The 21,807-nt window shown below is 47.2% G+C and overlaps 1 protein-coding gene across 2 annotated transcripts in view; it reads right to left on the minus strand.

Moving 5' to 3' along the window:
- ARID1A (AT-rich interaction domain 1A) overlaps positions 1-21,807 on the minus strand; it is a 63,349-nt gene that overhangs the window by 12,184 nt on the left and 29,358 nt on the right. The window contains exons 5-11 of one of the 2 annotated variants that reach the window (XM_064525022.1): positions 9,305-9,545; positions 8,823-8,912; positions 7,975-8,142; positions 7,030-7,348; positions 5,584-5,729; positions 5,393-5,502; positions 526-732 (exon numbers count right to left, since the gene is read on the minus strand). In XM_064525022.1, the coding sequence (XP_064381092.1) occupies positions 526-732; positions 5,393-5,502; positions 5,584-5,729; positions 7,030-7,348; positions 7,975-8,142; positions 8,823-8,912; positions 9,305-9,545 (1,281 nt within the window). Of the gene's footprint in view, positions 1-525; positions 736-5,392; positions 5,503-5,583; positions 5,730-7,029; positions 7,349-7,974; positions 8,143-8,822; positions 8,913-9,304; positions 9,546-21,807 lie in introns of both variants that reach the window. The other variant, XM_064525021.1, reaches the window with a different exon arrangement.

Genomic DNA, 21,807 nt, shown 5'->3' on the forward strand with positions numbered 1-21,807 from the left:
AAATCCCAGCTCCTTCTCTTCCAGGACACTTTCTGAGAAGAAATCTACACTTTCCAACTAAAACAAAGGATGCAGTAAGGGCTAAACGGAGCATCTTCAGTAGTGTTTAAAACCAAGAACGAGTAAACTCTCTTCTTCTGAGAGTGAACTAGTAAACTTCTCTTTTTGCTCCTCAAGAAAATTGTTTAAACAGGGATGGATAAGGTCAACTGGCAAAAATAACTAGCCACAAGGTCAGCTGACAGCCAGATGCAAAGACAAAGCCAGTGTCACCAGTCTTTACACTAGACAGAGGGAAAGGGAAAGCCCTTGAATTGCATTTCACCACAGACTGTTCTTGACCAGACAACAGGAGGACAGATATTTGGGTCACTTAAAAGATGCTGGGTTTTATAGGCATTAAAAAAAAAATTAACCACCAAACAAACCCCCCTCCCCCCCCATAGCTAAGTCATGGCTCACACCTAGCAACAAAACTACTTTTGACTTTTTTTGCCTGTTGACTTGTGACTGCCAGACACTCACCTGAGTCAATCCTCCAATCTCTTTCACTGAGATGTAGAGCCGGTAAAGGTCCAAGGGTTTCCTGCCTACTGCTGGGAGATTGGTCATGCCCATGGCCTTCTCTTCAGTAAAGGCTAGATACCGATCTACCCAGATCTTCCTTTCAGGCTCACCACCCAGCTCGTAAAGTTTGGTGATCTTCTCGTTGGTTGTAGTAGAGGAACTGGACTTCTAGGAGAAAGAAACAGATATCAGGACTGAGCATACAAAACCAGCTAGTTCACACCCAAGATGGTTTTAAAACCAGTTAGATGAAAGTTCAAAATTCTGCTGTTATATGGAGAATAGCCTTATATTAGGCCTACACTTGTCTTAGGTCGGGGTCAGTCTAAAAGCCAAGTGTTATTTGACAAAGGTATCAAGAAACCAGCTGCTACTCGAGGAATTCACAGAATACCTATTTTTAAAAAGTGAAAGGTTTTAGAAATGCTACAGAAACCAAACGAACCTCAAGACGACTCTGCAGAGAGCCATCTCTTTGAGAGCTCCTTCGTGGGCTCGTTTGCTAAATATATGAGAAAACTTCTGTTTCAACTGCAGATGAGATTCCCATGGCTGCCGCACTCTGCCATGGTGAATACTGCCCTCCAGTCAGTCTCTCCTCTTACACAAGCAGAGGATAAACTGGCACGAAACATTGCAAAGGGAATATAAATAAACATGCCCCAGGCAACTGCTTGACCAGTATGTGTGAGGGGAACCCCCAAAACGATCTCTGTTCCCTTCCCTATTCCCTGACAGAAGTGCAGGGATCTCCTGCTACCTGGATGTGACATGAGTTCCCATATGGGTTTGCTACTGCTTGTACATCGGGATCCAGGAAGACTGTTTGATATGGAAATGTATCGTAGAAATAAGGATTACAAGTTTACAGCCATAAAGTATGCATATCGCCCACTGGTTCCTACACATCTGCTTCACTAAGTTGCCTGGGAGTCTATTTAGAGGTAAAATCTGCAGTCCTGCATCTTGCCTCAATTTTCACTGGCCTTCAGGATACGAGAGGACATCGCAGGCAGTTCTTGACGATTAGAAGAGAAAACTCCCCTGTCAAGAAAAGCATGGCACAGACTTTCTTTGGAGTAAGTTTTCTGATGCTTGCTTTGCTCTGTTTTGGCCTACTGTGCCAATCTGCCAGGAGAAGGTGAAGGCCAGGGAAGCACAGAGCTACGGTGTGCTTTGATTTGGGATGTACCTACAAGAAAGCTGAGAGAGCAGAAATGATCTTTGCTTCCCTTCAAGTCATTTGATGTAGTGCAGGACAACGTTATTTCATCTTTCACCACCTGGATCACATACAGCTGCAGTAAAGGTAGAAATGTTTTTGGCATGCCAAATACCTACTTAAGAATGAAGTTCCAAAGCGAACATGAACTTCAAATTTGGAAGCCCTACACGCACAATAGAGTGTGTTCATTGCTACTATCCTGGCAGAAAGACGTACAGAGAAAAGCATCCTGTAGACACCCAAAGGGAGCCCTTCTAATAGGTTCACAGGAAAATTTGTTGGGCTTGACCACATACCACATGCAGTCAACGAGGCAAATAAGCAAACTTCAAGGCACAAGCTGTGGATTTGAAGGCTACAACGATGAAATTTCATAACTGATGTTAGAACTGATGCAAGCCTCTAACAGGCCCTGGCTACAGTTTTAGTAAATCTGATTTCCTTGTCACCTTAGAGGAGCTGCCGCAACAGCTACACACGCAGCAAAACTCTTCCAGGTGTTGTAATGCCAAAGTGTCCTGCCCTTCAGTGATGTGTGAGACGTGCTAGTAATGAGATGCTCCTATCAGAAGTCCAACTTATTACCTTTAGACCAGAAGAACTGATACACTTGAAAGTTAGGAGCTGCAGCCAGTCTCGGTCTAACAAGGGCATGAAAGAGGCTGATGCGCCATCCTGAACGTCAAATCAAACAGCATGCTTATTAAGCTCAGCACGTGGTATTGGCCTCTTTTGGGAAAGAGCGTAACAGAAGTAAAATTAACATTCCTGAACTCAAAAGCACTACTGTGTGTTTCATGTTCTGGAGGGAAGTCCATTAGCCAAAGATAATCCTTGAATAGTGCAGGCCAGGAGGACACATCTCTTATTTGCAGCTTCCAGGATCTCCTAGTTCAAGAGCACTCAAGTCCTCGTTTCTCATAAATAGAAAGGCAGCTGCCAGAACACATGAGCAGAAGTGAGAGATCTTCTAAATCTTCCTGCAGACTCTGGTACTGGTGTCAAACTTGCAGAGTGTGCATTTTCCTTCAGGTAGCAGAAAAGGAGACTAAGGGCTCAGGGTTAGAAATGGCTTTTTTGGAGGTTCTTTTGAAACCGTAACAGTAACACAAAGAAAAATACTCCTTGAAGAACTCGTTTGCCTCCTCCTTCTGGCTTTAATACAGGGATTAGTAAGAGGTTTGTTTGTGAAACAACTGCAGCACTCTAGTTTACCACCTACCAGCTGAGAGGTGATAACTGACTAATTCCAAGCCTGCACCAGAAACAAATCTAGGTTTGTTTATACTTCTTTTGGCAGTTTCATCATGATGGGTGATAATTCCTAAAACTACAAAGTTGTTTTGCAGCTGAGTCCGATTACTCCCAAAGGGCTAGGAAACACTCCTGGAAGCCCTGGGAGGAAAGGGCTTTCCTTCATTTCTGAACGGAAGAGTCGATGAATTGCAGAAGTAAAATCGTCAATTGTTTGAATCTTCCTGACAAATCCTGAAGAACTACTTAGAACCACTGGCACAGCCCAAGCACAGCCCGTTGGGCTGGATGCATCAAGGGCAAGTCACGTTGGATCTCCTTACACCTACCACTTCAACTAGATGGTCTTTACCTTTCTGAGACCACTTCTGGTTCAAGCCGCAGTCTGTAATTAGATATGAATAGCATCTGGAGACTCAAAAAATGCTGACCCAGAAGAAGCATCTGCTCAGGTAGCTTCTCCCCAGCTAGTAAAGGCAAGACTGACCCAGGAATGAAACGAGAACACACAAATTCCTGCGCGTGGACAGGGGAAGAATGGCACTTTCTCCCAGCCGGCGCAAACGTTAGAGGAGATGCCAGCACACACCACAAACCTCCTGCAGGTCCCAGCAGCCCCTGGATGACAGATGCCCAGGTGTTTAGAGATGTGGACCATTTCTCAAGGTGTATGAGGCATCCGTTAGAAATTCTAGATGGAGACTTGAATTCCTGAGTCCTCAACAGAGGAGGACATGTGAACTTCAACGGAAAAGTCCCTTTCCCAGCCTTACTGATGGCTGGTGGGTCTCTGTAAAGGATGGCAGGGTCTCCTCATTCAGTGGCTTGTATGGCTCATGCTTTTGCTCCTAGCTTTTAGGCCTCTCCAGGGCACATCATGGTAAGCTCAGGCCAGATTTACAGAAGTTTTTTTCTAGGATTTGGGTATTCTACCCACAAGGCTCAGCACATGGGGGCAACACCTGAGATCTAACATGATCTGCAAATACACCACGGTCAGCTACATAACCACGTGCATATTCATTTGTCTGAGTATAATTACGCTTTCCTATTCTAATCACTGGCAACTCCAAACTCTTTTTGCTTCCAGCTTTTTCTTCATAGGAGGAAGGCACGGAAGAGTGACCTGAAGTCTTCTAATGCAGATTTTAAGAAGGGTGCTAATATACCCAAAAGCTGAGTGTATACAAGGAACTGGATCCTCCTAAGATCAATGTGAACGTGGACAATGCTAGGTACCAGCGATGCTGGGCTAGAAGACAGCACTGGACATTAAGTGTCAGGGAAAACACTGGGTGCAGAGCAGAAGATGAGGCTGTGCGTATTGATACACCCTCACGCAAAATGCCAATGTGCTGCCAAGGACTCAAGACAGCCATCTCGCAATGAATTTGCGTAACAGCACTGGGTTAGTTGCAACATATTGATAAATCCCTCAGCGACAGGTAACAGCGCAGACAAACTGCCATGATGCGGGAGTGCAGTATTGAACGGCAGGCACTGTGCCTACCACAGAGCCAGGGAGCACGGCTGTGCTGATGGGACACCACAGTCCCACGGTCTAGCTTACATCCCGCAGCAACTATTCCTGCCGTTAAAGGTCAAACACCTCTGAGAGCTGAAGGAATTCTAACCCTGCAGTGAGAGACTGAAACCCAAAGGGAAGAAGTGTGCCCTGATGGCATCTGTAGAGAGTTCAGGTGTAGCTGTTCTTGTATCACAGGCCCCATACAGGATTCAAATACAGCAGAAAATATATTAACGAGTAGATGGCACCTCCCTGAGAACCAACGTGTGTGCACCCATGGTAGGAAAGGGGAATGTGATATCTACACTGAGATTTGGACGGGGAAACCAAAGCATCTCCCTGGGAAGAGATGATGATCTTATCGGTTTGTACTACACATCACAAATACAGGCTCCTGAACAGTGCCTTTATTAGCATATGTTCATAGTTAGTGGCTTTTAAACAGGAGTAATACATCACAAAATATAGCCAAAGCCTACTCACTTACACATACATTTTGAGACACTTATTTCTTTAATTATACTCCAAAGCATAACGCATCCCAAAAGAGGATATCCAGCTCACTCACTACACCCTTGAGCAAGAACCATGGTCGCAAGTAGCAGTCAGATCACATATTACAAGGACAACCACGCTAATGAGAAGTCTGTTCAGGGTAAGAAAGGCAAATCAAATTAAGTTTCTCTCGGGAAACACACTCACTAGATAGATACCATGTTCAACCCAAGTTAATACATGACAATTTTATTTCCCTGGACACTGGGGAAGATGGGAGTCAGTTAAAAAAAAAAAAAAATCAGAAAACCAAAACATTTTACCTTTGACTTGGATTCTGCTTTTGGCGTCCCATCTGCCTTATTGTTCATTTTAGTAGCAGGTGTTAATTTGACATCCCCAAGACCCATCATTTCAGGACTTGCTGCCATCCCTAGGAAGTTAAACAGAACCTTTAACACCAATTTTAATCCAATACCATGAAATCAGTGCAACTCCCAACAGTGAGGCTTACCTGCAGAGTTGTTGGCCATATTCCCACCCATTGGATAGGGTGGGCCCTGGGGGTTTATCATGCCAGCCATACTGTTAATCCCCTGTCCATAAGGAGGTCCAGTCCCCATCATCCCTCCTTGGTTCATGTTGGGATAACCAGGAGGCCTAAAGGAGGACAGGAACAGACAGATTATTATTCCAAATACTAAACAGTACTATCTTATCTTCTACCAAAGCAGGTTTGCTAAAAGAGACCTTCTGCAGAGGAAGTGGATAAGTGACTTTCTCCAGACCACCCGTCCATCAGAACTGATCAAAGATCAGGAGCCTCTTATAAAGCTTAACTGCTCTAGACCCCAAGTCTCATTCTCAAAAGAAATGGAGATGTAAACCATTTTGAAAGAGGGATTTCAGTTCTGAACATTTTCACCCTTTATCTTGGTCTACTGCATCCCCAAGCTGAACTTCATTTCAGCTGTTAAGTCACCTATACAGGGAAGACCAGATCTGCAAATTTTGCAGCTCTTTGCATTTAAGTGAAAATATACTATTTGCATAGATGGGCAGGGCAGTGTCCCAACAAAATTTAATGATTCTTCTCTCTTTCTTTTCTCCTTGTTACCCATATAAGCTACATAGCTTTACACATATGTATCAGGAAACTCTGTACACAGCTGTCACTGAAAGTTGTTATTCAAAGGGGCAGGCTTTGATGCCTTTACTGGTGTCTGGGAACTTGACCTCTTAGCAATCATAGGTAACATCAGGCAGTGAACTGCACCGAAAAAAGAAAAAAAAAAAAAGAAAAAGGCCCCTTAAGACAAGCCAGCATAAAGAGCATGACGCCCAGTCAGACCACAAATAAATCCAAATCTAACAGCTTCACTGGGGGAACCCGATTTATAAGCAAGTTCATGGCTCTCATGGCTTTCTGATAGGCAACATATACCTACTCTGAAATGTGCAACTAAAAAAACCCAAACCCACAGAACATAGTTGCAAAATTTAGTACTGAATTCCAGCTCCCATTTCTTAGCTGCTCATTAAGACCCTAAAAGGAAAAAGTTCATTACACTGGACGAGCAATGCCTTGGTTGAGACAAATGCAACTGGATGACTGTCTACTAGATTTATGGGCTCTACCACACACAGAGCATCTTGTAAGTCACTGATCCAACAAAGTAGACCAGAAAGCCAAAACAACTGAAGGGATGTCCAAGTTAAACAGATTTCTCTTACGAATATTGAAAATTCCCTAAACAGGTCATTGACAGCATATTCAAAAATGTTGCTCATCCAAGTTTCATTCTTTTTCTTTTGTAACACTTGAGATTGATGAATATGCCTCCAAGGGCATATATATTCAGCATTCCCCCAACTTTGGGTTATTTCATCCACAGCTTTAACACCCAGATACGACATGGGGAAGGGACCTAACAGAGTCCCAAAAACCCTCATTCCTTACCTGGTCTGGATGGAGTTGGCAGCAACGTGCATGGCGGCAGCAGCAGCCGCTTCTTGTGCTTTGCGGTTCATGCCGCCAGGCGGGGGGCACATCCCTGTGCCCACCTGAGGGGGCATATTTGCCATGTTCGGTCCGTAAGGTCTGTTCCCCATGGTCGCATGGCTCATCCTCCCCGGGGGAAGCCCGCTGTACGGTGGCACACCAGTCTGCCCGTGCATCTGGCTCCCTGCTCCCATTGGGTTCATGCTTCCTCCCATTCCTGGACTGGGGTAGTTGGCATTGGACATAGCATTGTAGTTTGGCTGCCTGGGATAACCTCCTAAGGAAATAAAAAGAGGGGAAGACAACATCATTCAACTAGTTAGTTTATGAATCACTATAAAAATCTTCCATCAGCAAATATTTAAAGATCACTAACAGAGATGAGGGGGAGTGTTAACACCTCAACAAAAAGTCAAAGTACTTGGATATAAGCCACATAAAATGTGTTTTGACACAGTGAAGTAACAACATCGATTCAAAAGCTGCCTGAAACTCTCCCAAACCTCAACAGAGCAGAGTGAGCTAAATGATGCAGGACAGGATGTAGAAAATTCACTTAACCCTTTCCAAAACATGTAACATGACCAAATTTCTTCCTCTCCAAAGAGGACTGGATCTTCTTCTCCACTGCATTGGAGGCAGTACCTACATCTTTATAAACCAAGAGGAAGGATCCTGCATTTAGAAGTGTAACTAGCCCCGAAAGCAGCATATTTCATCAATCTCGAACATGAAACACAAAGCACTGTTCCTTCCAGCTTATGAGTGTATTGTTTTGCATTACCCACGCATTAAGAGGAGACAAATAAACGCAGTTTATCAAAGACAGGAGATATTACAGCAAACACAAGTCTTGTGCGTTTCTGAGCTCAGTGCCACCTTGAGAAGCTTGCCGCGCCTCACCTTGAGGTCCGTACTGCCCGCTCTGGGGTCCGTAGCTCCCCATGGAGTTCTGCTGGTACGGCCCCATTCCAGCGTGCATCTGACCTCCAGAAGACTGACGGGGAGATAAGGCTGAGCCGGGCTGGGGCGAGCTGTACTGGGGCATCTGAGGATTCCTCTGCATGTAACCTGGGCACCAGAGTGTGGAGCAAACAACCATCAGTGCAACTATTCAGAGGTGCCACTGGACACACGTTCTTAGGTAACAACAGTCCCCAGGACCCACTAACAAAATCCTTCCAGCCTAGACAGATTTTACAGTAGTTGCTAGTAAGGAGCCCATGTTATTCATCAGGACAATATACTCAAATTCCTGTTTTTAACCAGAGAAAGACTGGTGTCAGGGGAACAGACAACATAACTCAGCAAATCCCCCCTTTTTTTCTTTTTAAACAGGTAACAACTATATACTTTCAGCCATAAAAGCTGAAATTATACACATCCCCCCCCACCTTAGTCTCTTATGGGGGCACACAATATCGTTGCAAGCAGCCCTTATTTTGAAGTATAAGGTCATGGACCTTGGACAAGCAACATTCACAGAAATGTGTTTCAAAAGCCAGAGAAAACACCTTACAAGTCAAACCACTAGCTTGGATGAAACATTAAAGAGGCTCAAGCACGGCCAACAGCTGGATTTCCTGCAATGTGCCTGAAACACTTGCAGCTTGTAAAGCTGGGGCAGCTTTTTTTAGCACTGTATCACCACAGAATCCATGCCATCAAGCCAGGTATTTTTAAATTACGTGTCTAGCTTTACAAACTCTTTACAGCTCTTTTAGTTAAATCTTTTAACTCATGTCACACACCTCGATCTTGCGCTATGCTTGACTGGTTCATGGAAGGATGCATGATACTGTCCGACTGGCCGCTAGGCGGTCGGGGTGGCATCTGATTGCCTGTGCAACAGAAAGGAGGGTGGTTAGTGAAAAAAACCTGCATGCCACAAAATCCATGATGCGAGAGTATTAAATACCAGAACTACAAACATTTTCAAGAGAAGAGTATGTCTGCCCCAGCAAGGAGAAACAGCAGCAAGGGGAAGATCAGTCACATTAATATTTCCTTATTAAACCTTGGAAAAATGATGTTGTTGGTTTGCTCGCCAGCCCACCCTTCTTACTGCACCCTTTACAAGTTATGGCCGTGTTTTAAAACAAACCAAATCAGATCACAAGATCTCAATGACCACGTAATACTGGCCAATTCCTCCTCACAGGCCATTTTAATTCACTTTTCAGCTGCATGAGGCAGTCGCATCAAAGGACTGACACGTGCCAAACAGCGTTACCTGGTACTGCAGCAGGTGAAAGTGGACCAGACCGGGACTGAGCAACACTAGCAGGAGATCCAACAGGGGACGGGGAGGGTCCTCTGATGCCTGGCAGGTGAGGAGAGGTATGTGGAGAGAAAGGAGACTGAGCTGGGTTACTCTGCTCTCCTTGACTGCTGGAAATCCCTGACGTGCTTACTCCAGGACTCAGGGCTCCTTCTGTACCCATGGGCAGATCATCTATTGAACCAGACAGGTCCTGCAATACACAGAGAAACAGGTCAGGCAAAAATAAAGAGACGTGGGACTGTTCCTCATCTACCACCACGAAAGAGTGCATTTCCCCCTCAGGCTTACTACAAATAGAAATCAATGAACCCGGTTCGTGTTATTGTCAGTTCCAAAGCTGCTGCACAGGCTGAGGTAACTGCCACGTGTGTCTTATCCCGCTGCCTGTTCCTGAATCCAAGAGTTCCCTAGCTGGTTTGCTGAGTGCTTGCTGATGGTCCAGACAACTGGCCAATCCTCTTATTTGCTTCTTTTAATTCAGTTTAGAGGCTACAAATCAAAGAATGCATCAATGATACATGTAAAACTGCAAATAGGGGAGATGGTCCACGTGATCACGACTTGGAAGAGAAACGTGGCTTGGCCTTTGAAAGGCAGAGAACGCCCGTCTCCCCATAATTAATTCATAAACCTCAGATGAGCTGGGAAACTACTCACTTGAGATGGATAAAAACAAAGTAAATACAGAGATTTAAAAGAAAACTGTAAAACATTTTTCAGAGTTCCCACTTCCGCTTCTTCAGAGAGAGCAAAAACTAGCGATTACAATGTCAGCTTTTAAACTGCAGCTTTTCTTGAAGGTAAGGCTAGAAAATACCTTTCCTAGTGCATTTATCCACCCTGAAAAAAGAGGAGCATGAAAAGCCTGTTTAAGAGCTGAAATCTCCAATTGCCACAACAGTAGCCACAAAACTACAGCACCAAAAATCAGTCGGCAAGTCAGTGAAATGGGGATGCTTCCAAGCAGATCTTCCAAGTAAATCCAACTCGTGCAACTGTACCGGCTGTTTGATAATAAGATGCATCATGTATTCAGACTTGGCCTGGAGTAAATGAATGAGGTGCAGTCCAAGACCGAGGAAGATGAATAGACAGCGGTGGCACATTTGAACAGAACACCGGGAAGTCATAACTATTCCAGTGATTAGATAAAATCTCTGCCAGAGATTCAAAGGATTACAGCAGGTGAAGAAGCGGCAGACCCGAGCTTACCCGGACTTCGCCTACCCTTTGCAAGTCCGTCAGAGCAATCAATCCTGGATGAGAAGTGCTCCGGCCTGAGCCCTCAAGTCATTTCAGATCTGAACAGCATTCAGCTGACCAGCATGAACAGAGCCAACCTCATTTCAAACACCACGCGGAAAGGCTAAGCCAACTGATAAATAACTTGGGCGCTCTGGTCTCATTTACACTGACTGGATGATTCCTTGTTTAGCAGCAGTTCAGATAACACTTCCCCAGCTCCGTGCAACGCGGAAGGACCTCAGACATAAGATACTGCAAAGTTATCAGCCTCCAGAAGAAGCAAGAGCCCTATCGCTCCGTAAGACCTGTCTGCCAGGTGATGTGTGAAAAGGCTCTGACAGCATGTCCCAACATCTCGGCTGGAGAGCAGTACTTCACCACCTCTTAGGAAGTGGAAAATGGGAGTAATATAGGAATAAAAAAGCCCCAGCAGATATCCAACCACCTCATCGCACTTGTTGGATAGACGGTGACATTCAAAAGGACAAGCAAACGGGAGAGTTGGGTATCAGCTGGATGGCATTAGGACATCTGTGGCAGTAGCGCAATCTCGTCTATTTTAACAGTAGAATTTGGTCAAAGCGCTTCTGGCAAATGCTACCCTTGAGCTGCAAATGCCAGACCTTTGGTGGGATGACTTAGTGCTTAGTATGTCCTTCCTCCCCTGCCATTACTGCTCCTGTTTGGGAGATCATTTCCTGCAAGACAGTCTCAGAGGTATATCTGCTTACTGCTGCAGTATTATCTTCCTGAAAAAAGAAAAGCTTTGTTTTATTTCAATGAAAGCTACAAATTTGCAGGAAAAAAACCCTAAAAATAATGTCTATGAGAACTTGCAATTTGCATTACCTTCCTATTGTAACATCAAAAGCATTGCTAGTTCATGCAGCTCCTTGCTTCTTTTTCCCCAGACAACTTTGACAAAACCCACATTCGCACAGCAAAGCCATCTGAAGTGGGAGTACAGGGACAATATTTCCAACATTTTGCATTAAAATACATCAATCAACACAAACAATGAAGAGCAAAAAGCTCCTTTCCCCTCTGTAACTCCTATTTAAGAGGGGGATTAATCACACCTAACTTCAGTCCTTGGTGTAAGCTATGCATCACGGTTCCCTGCTAGTCAGAGGGGTTCACAATGTCCAGACGCCAATTCAGTCCGACCTAAAACTATTTCTAATGTCTGCTGGCATTTTCCTGAAATACTTTAAGCTACTTTTAGGCTGAATCACCAAATGCATCCAAACACTCCATTTTCATTCTGACAGAAATGAAGTTGGAGGCCAAAACCCCTTTGCAGCTGTAAAACCCTCCACCATCACTGGCTTTGTCAGACCTGTGTCGGAGAACGAAGGACAGCGTTTCAGAGTTGTTAAACCTTTATGCCAGAGGGGCAGAGCAGGGAGCTACCTAGATGAGCAACTTTAGGCTCAGTAGAGAAACACACTATAAATGGACACGTGAGGCAGAATAATGGCATGAAAGGACAGGCAGAGGGCTAGTGTGCAAGGTGAAGTGTCAAAGCTTGCTTCTGTTATCAGGACCAAAAGGGATGTGCTTCTGACCACCAAGAGGTAAAAGGTTTGCCTGCAGGATCTGAGGAGGTCACTGTCTTCTGCACGATACAAGCAATATTCCTACGTGAACTGGGCAGAGTAAGTGTATACAGCTTGGTAATGCCAGGCAATGACTGTATCTGCAACGCGGGAAATGAAGCAGTGTTAAAAACCGTTTGAATATTAACTCCTAAGTAACTAGATAAAAATCTTTAAAGTTGATGCCTTCGACCTGGCCTATGCATCAAAGCTTAACCTAAGTACTGCAAGTCATTTAAAAACATTCAGTTTTAATTAGGCGGGTTAATACAGGGTTGCTTTAGACACGCAAGCGAGGGCCCTCTGCATTGTTAGCATACCGCCGTGGACCTCACATACAGGAGAAATAGGCCTCCCAGCTTCAAGGCTTTGGATCAGACCCTCAGTCAGTTTGAAGACGTTAAAAATGAATTACATGTAAACCCTTCTTGGATGTTAGGGCAATGCGTAGGAACCGAAACAGGACAATACCATACAAATCACGTAACCCATGAAGCCACCTCCATCTCTAAAGCTTTGTCAAGTTTTACGGATCCCAACAACGCAGCCATTCCCCAGCAAAGAAAGGCTCCACCAGCCCAGCAGAAAGTTTCTAAGTTTGTTATTCAGCTTTGTATTCTGCAATACCGTAAATTTCTCAGAAAGTGCAATTTCTGCGAGGGGAAGGAGAGAAGCAGGGACTGGAACGGCAAAGCGCAAGCAGCTCATCAGCAAGGAGCTGTTTTCCTCCTATCAAGGTATTTTCTCGGGATGCCAACAATCAAGGCACAGAGTGGTTTTTGTAACCAGACCTAAAGGACACTCTCAAACTCTGATATCCCATTGACTGAAGCGCACAACAAACTGGGGGGGAGGGAAATCTGCTTTTTACGGACTGCTTTAAGGACAGCTATAGCAGAGAAGTCTTGGGGGAAAAATAAAAAAAATAAAAATAAACCTGTTGGAATAACAGAGCCTCACTGCCTTTGGTGGTTTATGGATCAAGCGCACGGCGGAGAGGGCCAGCGAGGTTTGTCCTGGCCCACGGAGCACCAGGAGACCCGGGAAGACGCAGCAGCACGAGGAGGGCTCTCCCCTTCCCTCCTCCTCGAGCGCAGCCCGTCGAGCCGAGACAGGAGGTGAGCCTCAACAGCAGTAACTCTGCCAACTTGAAGGAAACGTCAGGGTCTGGAGAATTTCCTCACGTGTTTCCAATGTGTTTTTTATGCATTTTATTGCTCATCTGCCATGCAGATCAAAAACGCTGGAGGGATTCCAACTATTTCACACAGAATCTCACACTCCAGGCTGGCTGCAGCCCCAAAGCCTGAGTTTCTTCACTTGAAATACTGCCCAGTGCTATTTTGGGATGTGACCTGATAGCAGAAGCCCACAGGGACCCTGAAACGATAACCGTTCCAGCTGCGACTGGTTGCCCAAGCCGCGCCGGTGCCAGCATGGGTTCGTCAGCGCTGCCGACAAACAAGGACTCAGCAGCTAACGCCTCCTTCCCGCACCACAACAAAACCATGCCTGAAACCGCACGAGCCGGGACCCAGCCGAGGGGGCCGGGAGCTCGGCTGCCGCGGGGAAAGGGCTGCAAGCCCCGGCATGACCCGCGCGCGGAAAGTGCGGGGGAAGAGGGAAGGAGCGCGGTCGGGCCGCGATGGTCGGCGGCACCATCGGATCACTAGATAGCACTCAAGGAAACTATGAGCTGGAGATGAGCACGTGCCGGAGCTTAGAAACTCCGTCAAGGCAGTTGTTTCCACAGACGCTCACGAGCAAACCCAGAGAACAACGGCTAAACTTCTTCCTCGACTCTTTCTGAAAGGGAAAAAGCCTCCTCATTGCCTCTGACTAATTGCAATACCGACTTTCTATTACAATTTCATTTTCTCTGCAGTTGCTTTTCCACTCATTCAAGAACTATCAACACTTGAAAATCACAAGCTCATCCTTTCCTTCCCCTTCATTTCCACACCCAAAATACCTCAATCTACACTATCACAAAAACTACGCAGCTGACTGGCAAGCCAGGATCCCCCCGCTGTCCTGGGGAGCTGCAGAGACGGGTTCCTCCTTCACAGCCAGACACAACCGAATCCTGCATCTTCTGCTTCACAAAGCACCGCGTCTCATCACACAAAGCGGCCTGGGGACCTCAATGCTCCGCTCACTCGAGACCTAAAGACTCACTTCCCAGCTTGCAGGTGCACAGAGCCACCTTGCAAAGTTGGCTTGAGGTTTCCACAACTGACAGAAGGGTCTGGACAGGGGCCTGACTCCCCCGAGGCCCCCACCACCTTTCTCCGCACCACGCGTCCCCTTGGGATTGCTTCCCCAACAAAATCTAGAGTTGGGGATCTTAAGTATTAATTCACTGCCTACTGTAGCTTAATTTTCTTCTAGGAGTTATAATCTACTATCTCCAAAGTTTTGTCTTACCGGCAAACTGAAGAGACTTCCTATCCTTTCGCTTTAACGGGTCTCCCATCCCATAATAAAAGCGCCACTCAATTACAGAACCTGAGACTAGATAAAAATCCGACCAGAACTGTGTTTTTCAGTCTCAGAGCTGAAAAGGCACCAAGTCCAGCTTACGGAGGGGACACCCTGACAAGGGCCCACGCTCCCACAGCCCTGGGCGACCCCCGGCGTGATTTCACCACCGCGTTTCATGGACCATCAGCACAAACCATCACGGACATGAACCCCACCGAACACGGGCTCTCGGCACTTGTTAGGAAGCTGCCGGCTAGCTGAGCGTCCTCGGCAGGAACGTAAAGACCTACCGGTGCCACGAGAAGGAACAGAACTATTCCATAGCCACAGCACATTCCTAGAAGTCCTTCCTACCCCAAAAATACACAAGCTGCCCCAGGGAGAGCCACCATTCGGCTCGCTCCACTCTTCCACGACTGGGTGGATGGACCACTCTGTACAGCACCAAAACCACCTCCTGACCATCGTTCTCCGTGTGCGTACAGGCTGGGCAAGAGAAAGGGGAGGAGGAAGGATGAGTGCAGACTCCCTCTCCAATAAAACCTCTCTCAACCTAGAATATTTCTGGAATTTAAAGTGAACTCAAAGATCCTGGTAACAAACGCTTTGCTCCTGTCTGCTCTGTACCCTGACACACCTGGGCAGGGGCAGTGGGGTAGAAACCAAAAATACGTATTTTTGAGCTGTAAGTTTACCTGTTATTTAGTTTGGGTTTATACATGTGCAGGAAGCATGCTCAACCACATTCCCAAGCTACCCAAGATGACTAAAAACTAATGAAACACTAGCCAAGTCTAGCAATACAAGCTGGTGTCCTCTTGACCACGTACAGCTTTCCTTGCCACTGCTGCAGCTCTTATATCTTACTCTCCTAAGTGTGGAAAAAGTTTATTTTAGTTTAACAGGAGAAGATAACTTTCTCCTGGCATAAGTAACAGGGAATGCTTAGAAGGAAAAATCACTGCCGTAGTAGCCTGAGTCTGCACAGGGCACCTCTCCCAAGCCTTCGTGAAAGCCTCAGGTTCACAGCCTGGCCTCTTCCCTTATATACCCTTCAAAACAGGACAAAGATCAGTGACCAGAAGGAACGAAGACCTTTAATTATGTAACAAAAGCACTGGTTTTGCCCCTCAAATATGTCCGTGGAAATGCAGCCTCTGATGTGAGCAAGGACCACATGTGAGCAACTACAAACTAGACGCTTATGTTCTGCACCGAGCTCTTCTGGGGACGAACCTAAGATCCAGGTTGCAAAACCAAGGATGTGTAAAAATGTTCAAGTCCTATTACATGTCACTTACTTCCTTTATTTTAAAGCTTGCTTGCAGGAGTAAGTAACAGGCTTTTACTACTTCACGGAAAAAACATCAGCCCACTAAAACAAACAACGGTAAGGTAACACTATCAAGGCTTTAGTCTCTGCTAGATGGAGTCCATGTTCCCTTCCCTTATGAGGAGTTTAAGCTCCTCTCGGGCATCAGTGCTGACAATTACAAACCTAAGATGGGGACTAGAACGTGCAAGAGAGATTTGTACAGTTTCCTCGCTCAGAAAAGAGGCTGAAAAGCTCATTCTTCCAGGCTGGCTTTAGACAAACTGGTAGAAGCTGCTGGCTGTAGCTGCACTGCAGGAAAAAGAGCATTTGGAAAGGAGGCTGGCAGGAGGAGGGGCTCGGTGTCACACAAGAAATTTTACTCTGATTGCAAAAATAAGCTGCCGTTCTAATCCGCCCCAGTAAATCTAGGTGAGTCTGGCCGTTTGGCAGAAAGCAGGTACAAAATAAAAAGGAAGGAAGGTAGACGGAAGCGCTGCTGGCTTTACTACATTCCTGCAATGGGAGCCCTTGCAAAACAGCCAGCACTGCTACTGCAGCAGCCATTGATTTTTCAGAGGTCGATACTCCACTCCCACAGATCTGCTCGGCAGGAGCTTTAATCACATCTACTGCTCCTACTCCGTGCCACCCCTCCTTCTCTTCCCCTCCAAATAAAATTAAAAAAGAAAAAAGGGGCCTTTCCTCCCCCTCCGAACACTGAGCAGACTAACAATTTTCATATTCTCGCTCTGCCTTCGGAGGGGAGAGATGCAAAAGCTGTAGTTGCAGCACGAAGTAGGGAAGGAATAACATGATTCATCCACAGAGCAAGATGTCGCCGAAGGGAAACCCACCGCGTGGAAGGCCGGCGTTCCCATCACGGGTGCCCGGGTGCTCAGCTCCTCTGCAGGACCCCAGGAAATACAGCAGCAAAACTCTCCAGAAGTAGCTTCCTTTTAACCCTTCGAGAGCTGGCTCAGCTTCTGAAAGTGTTCCCAGGTTTATCTGAGCGTTAATACAGCACAAAGTATTCAAAGTAACGGGGGAACGCTTGGTTTTGCTCGCTAGCCTAGTGACACTTTGGCTAACGTTAATGCCACCTAGCAGCAGCAGCAAAAAACAAGAGGATAAAAACTGAAGTTTCAATAGTTACACCGATCCCTTAAAAAAGTTGCAGGAAAGCAGCGTGCGTGACCCCAGGCACAACGAGCAGCACTGTCTCAACAGCGGCGAGGGATGCTCTCAGCGACGGTGATTTTTTGGAAGGTGTTTGGGGTGGCTGAGGGCGAGACCTACATGCTGACCACATCAATCAGACAGGCTGGTCCGACACCAGGCCTTGGGAAGGAAAGTGCAAGTGAGAAACGAGTATGGGTCACAGATGACAGACCACAACCTGTTTATTTAAAGAGCTTTGGGGTTTCTTCCCAGAGGTTTTTGTTTTTTAAGTGTTCTTCTGCTGCAGCCTGAAGACAAACCCCAGATCGCACGCAAAGCTAAATCGCGGCAGAGGCAGGAGGAAGCTCCCCGCTTCTTGCCAGCCGTAAGGATATTCCAATCCCGCAGCAGTGCTGCCTCTGCAAGGCACTCTCCAATCTCTGATGTGTTCAATTTAGACTACAAAGCATTTAGTCATCTCAGCATGTGATTACGCCACCATGCCAACCACATGAGTTTGGGTGGGCAAAGAAATGCAGCAAAGGCAGGAGTTTAAAATAGTTAAAAAAAATTAAAGGCACCTGTTAAAGCCAGTACTTTGGGTTTTAAGACGACTCAGCTTTTGCTGTTATTACCAGCCTCTTTGAATCAATTAAGACAGTGACAGTTAATTTTTAACAAAGCATAAGGAAGAAAGCGACTTTAGGAGAGAACAAGCTTTCTAAAGGCAGCAGGTATCTGCAAGCCCAATGAGCATGGCAGCTCTCGCGAGAACGGGCTGCCGAGGAGCCCGTTGAAAGCCGGCAGCCCCATCCCGAAAGCTCCATCGGCCGGAGAGGCGGCCGCCGAGCCCTCGGACGCGGCCAGCCGGGGCTCTCTAGAGAAGCTGCTTTCACGCGCATCTGTCCTACGCAACGTACCGCGCTCGGGTACCGCTGGCCTGGATGGGGCCGAGGATGCGCTTAAAAAGTCGAGGGGATTCTCCTCTCGCGGCAGCTCAGAGCAGCGAGCGTGCACGAGGAGAGGTGAGCAAAGATGCTACTTTCCCGGTTAAGGCTCAATTAAAAATAAATAAATAAATAACCCAACTCCTCCTCCAATTACCGCTCAGGACGCCAAACATCAGCCAAGGTCAGCCCCCATCCCTTCTCCCTCTCAGGGGGGCTCCGGCGGGGTTCAGTTTGGTGGGTGGAAAGGGTGGGGGGTGACATTAGCACTTGCAATGGGGCCACGGAGGCTCCCGCGCGCTGCAACGGGCCTCCGGCGTCACCAGCTCAGCAGCAAAAAGGAAGTGAAAACCCCATTTCCCCGCCCGAGCGCGCCGAGCTGCCCGGGAGGGTCGTTACGGGGCACCGGGCGGCCCCGCGAGGCGCCCGCTCCCCCCGTCACGGTGCAAACTAACGGCTACGGACTTCCCGGCGGCATCAGTTCAGGGGATGCGCGTGACTGAGCCCAGACTATTGTCCGGGATCCAAGATCGCAACGGCTCAGCCGGCAGCGATTTCCGGCTCGGGCCCCGGCCCGCCTCGTCATCGAGCGGGCCCTCGGGCCGGGCGGCAGCGGGGAAGGCCGGCGCCCGGCTTTCGGCATCGCATCCCGGCCGAGCCGGCCGCCGAAGTCGCTCCCGAGCGGAGGGAAGGCTCGGGGGATCGGCGGGAGGCGGGAAGCGGAGCGGCGCCCGGAATAGAAACAGGAAGCGAGGCCCGCAGCGAGCGCGGCGCAGCCGCCGGCGGCACCCGCGGCCCCACCGAGGCCCGAGCCCGGCCTGCACACCGCGCCGCCCCGGGGGTGGGGAATTTCCTCCCCGCGCACCGGCTCCGATGAGCTCAGCGCCGAGCCCGGAGGAAGGGGTGGGAGGAGAGGAATTGCCACATGGACAAATAGCGGAGCGGCCCCCGCCAAGCGGGTCGCGCACGCCGCCTGCCCCCGGCACGGCACCGGGGGGCTGGGGGAGCCTTGCTGGCGGCTGCGGAGGCTACCAGCAAAGTTAAAACCAAAAAAGAAAAGGCATGGCCTTCCCTAGAAACCACATAAAAATAATAGTCACAGTCACACACTGAGACTTACAAGCTTTGGTCAGGGAAAACCATTTTTAACTCTTAATATCACCATAACTCGGAGAGAGACCTTTTATATCAGCGTAAAGTGGGATGCACCCATCTCTCACACTCCAGAGCCCTGGGTGTCGCGCACCTCGGGGCGATGCCGCCGGGTGCTACCGCCTCTGCCCGCGCATCGCTGCGGTGCCCAGGCACCACGGCGCACGACTAAACCGCTCCGAAACGCACACATCGCCAATTCCTCTCCTAAAGCAAGCAATAAGACAAGCTCAGAAGGCCAAATACAAACCAAGCAGAAGCAGCAGGCCGCGTCCAGAAAGAGACTGAAGTGACACCCACATTCTCCTGTAAAACTTTGCTTTCCCTTTCCCCAAGAGAAATCACCAAAATGACCGATATGGAGCGCAAAGAATTTTTAAGAAAACATTCATTTCCTGGGCTGCGCCTCCCTCTCCATCCACAGCAGCTTTGAGACAGTTTTTAGCTGCATTTCAGCCTGTTGTATTGATTATTTCCAGGTCAGGGGATGCAGCTGACGGAGCTCAACTTTATTCCACTTCAAGGATCTACAGAGCACCAGTTGAAGTGACGATCTGGCAGGACTGGCAAATCCAGCTGGTGCTTCCCTGAGCACCTCCAAAGTGCCCAAATTCAAAGACTACTTAAGGAAGGAAAAAGTAATCAAACAAATGAACCCCCCAGAGCTGCTGGGGAGGGAGGGCATACGCACAGAAGGGCTCCTTCCACCCCAGTGAGAAACCAGTAGCCTCATTCTCCTCCACCTCCAAGCCCTAATTTTGTCAAATCCATCTTGCAAGGATCCAAGACCAGGATGCACGTTCAGAAGTTAAATGCAGATCAGAAATCTGTTTATAATCATACTCCTTTCTGCCATTCATGAGTAAGATGCTTTTCAGACCAGAAGTCGGTGATGAACAAACAAGCGAAGCACAGCTGAACGAAAATAAAACAGTTTTGTAATGGTGCAAAGTATTGAGATTAAAATAATTCCCATTCCCCATCAAGATGAAACTATATTGCCCGGGAAAGGGACGGGGTTTCTCCCTCAGCTGACACAGTACCCTAACAAAAAAGGACATTCTGGGATGGAGATTCTGAAACATCTGTACGAGTTGCTTCATTTTGCCTCATCATGCACTTACTCAAATGCATCCTTGCCATATTTCAGTACCTCCAAAACCCTGACAATATCTCTCCTCTTGGTTTGACCAGAGGCCTCATCCCACGGATGACCTTTCCCATCAAAGCACTGCTGAAAACAGTGCTTCTCACAAAAGTTTCGGTTTCAACAGAGAGAAAAACTTCACTGAAGAAATCCTGGAAGATCCAGTGGAAAGCACATACAGCCAGTAAATACTGGCAGCACATCAGTTTTGCTTTATAAACAGCTTTTGGGGCCGATCAGTAAGTCCTGACACCACAGTTACCAACTTCTGTGCTTGGAAAGTTATAAACAGCTTAGGATGGCAACCACTCTCGCTATGCTCTCCTCCACATCCCCGCTTCAGAGGCGCAAGGAACTGGTGCTCGACTCCTTCTAGGCAACCCAAAAGACAAGGACTGGGGCAACATAACGACCTGCTGGATGTTCGCTAACGAGAGACAAAATCCCTCCCGACAAACCCAGAACTCCAGTGATCTTTGCAACAGAACTGATTCGCAATCCAAACCTAACTGGATGTCCTAACACCCTATTTGCATCCCTCTACTTGCTACCAGCATCTCTCAAGTCTAAACAAAAATTAATAGCTGAAAATATTTGAGTCCTACAGGCTCAGAATCCAAGCCTCAAAAGCTAGAGACTCCAAATAAACTGGATACGACTTGCCAGGAAGAATCCTTTGCTGAAGAGATGAGACTCGGGATTCTCCTGGGAGAAAGAGATTTATACCAAGGATTACCACTCAGCTATTACACCCAGGCACAAAAGACTACACTTCACTTCTCCCATACACAATAGCAATCTTAGTTTAGCTGCAATCCTGACAGCAACTCCCTAGGGAAGCAGAGAATTCTTCAGAGAAATTCCTCACCCAGCCAACTACGGGAAAAGAGTGCCAGCCAGGACATTCACACAGATGCATTACCCTTTAAAAGGCATCAGCGAATTCAAGTTAGTGGCAGCATTCTCCCCCAATACTGTACGTATAATCTTCAGAAAGGGAACAGCAAATCAGAGAATATTTAAGCTAGAAAAGCCTAGTAACACAAGCAGAAATGGAAGACCAGACATTTTGCTGCTTACAGATGAGTACATACAGCATTAGAGAAATCAGTCGTTTGACTCTTCTGCTGTTAGAAAGTCTGCATATGGGAACATTGTCAGGAGGAAGTTTAGTTAGGGACACAAAAAACATTACTGGAGAGATAACTTAAAGACCCCCACCCAGAAAGATCAACATGACACTTCTCAGGCAGATCCTAACAGAGCCAACAAGAGCTGTCAAGTTGCTCAACTCCTATCGACGTTACCATACTCACACTTGCATCTCTTGGGGATTACCATCTCCTGAAACGGTGATAGGATCTGCTGAAAAAATATTTCCCCCTTTATTGCCAAAAATTCCAACA

This window comes from Dromaius novaehollandiae, chromosome 23 (genome assembly GCF_036370855.1).
Source record: "Dromaius novaehollandiae isolate bDroNov1 chromosome 23, bDroNov1.hap1, whole genome shotgun sequence".
Classification (NCBI taxonomy): Eukaryota; Metazoa; Chordata; class Aves; order Casuariiformes; family Dromaiidae; genus Dromaius; species Dromaius novaehollandiae.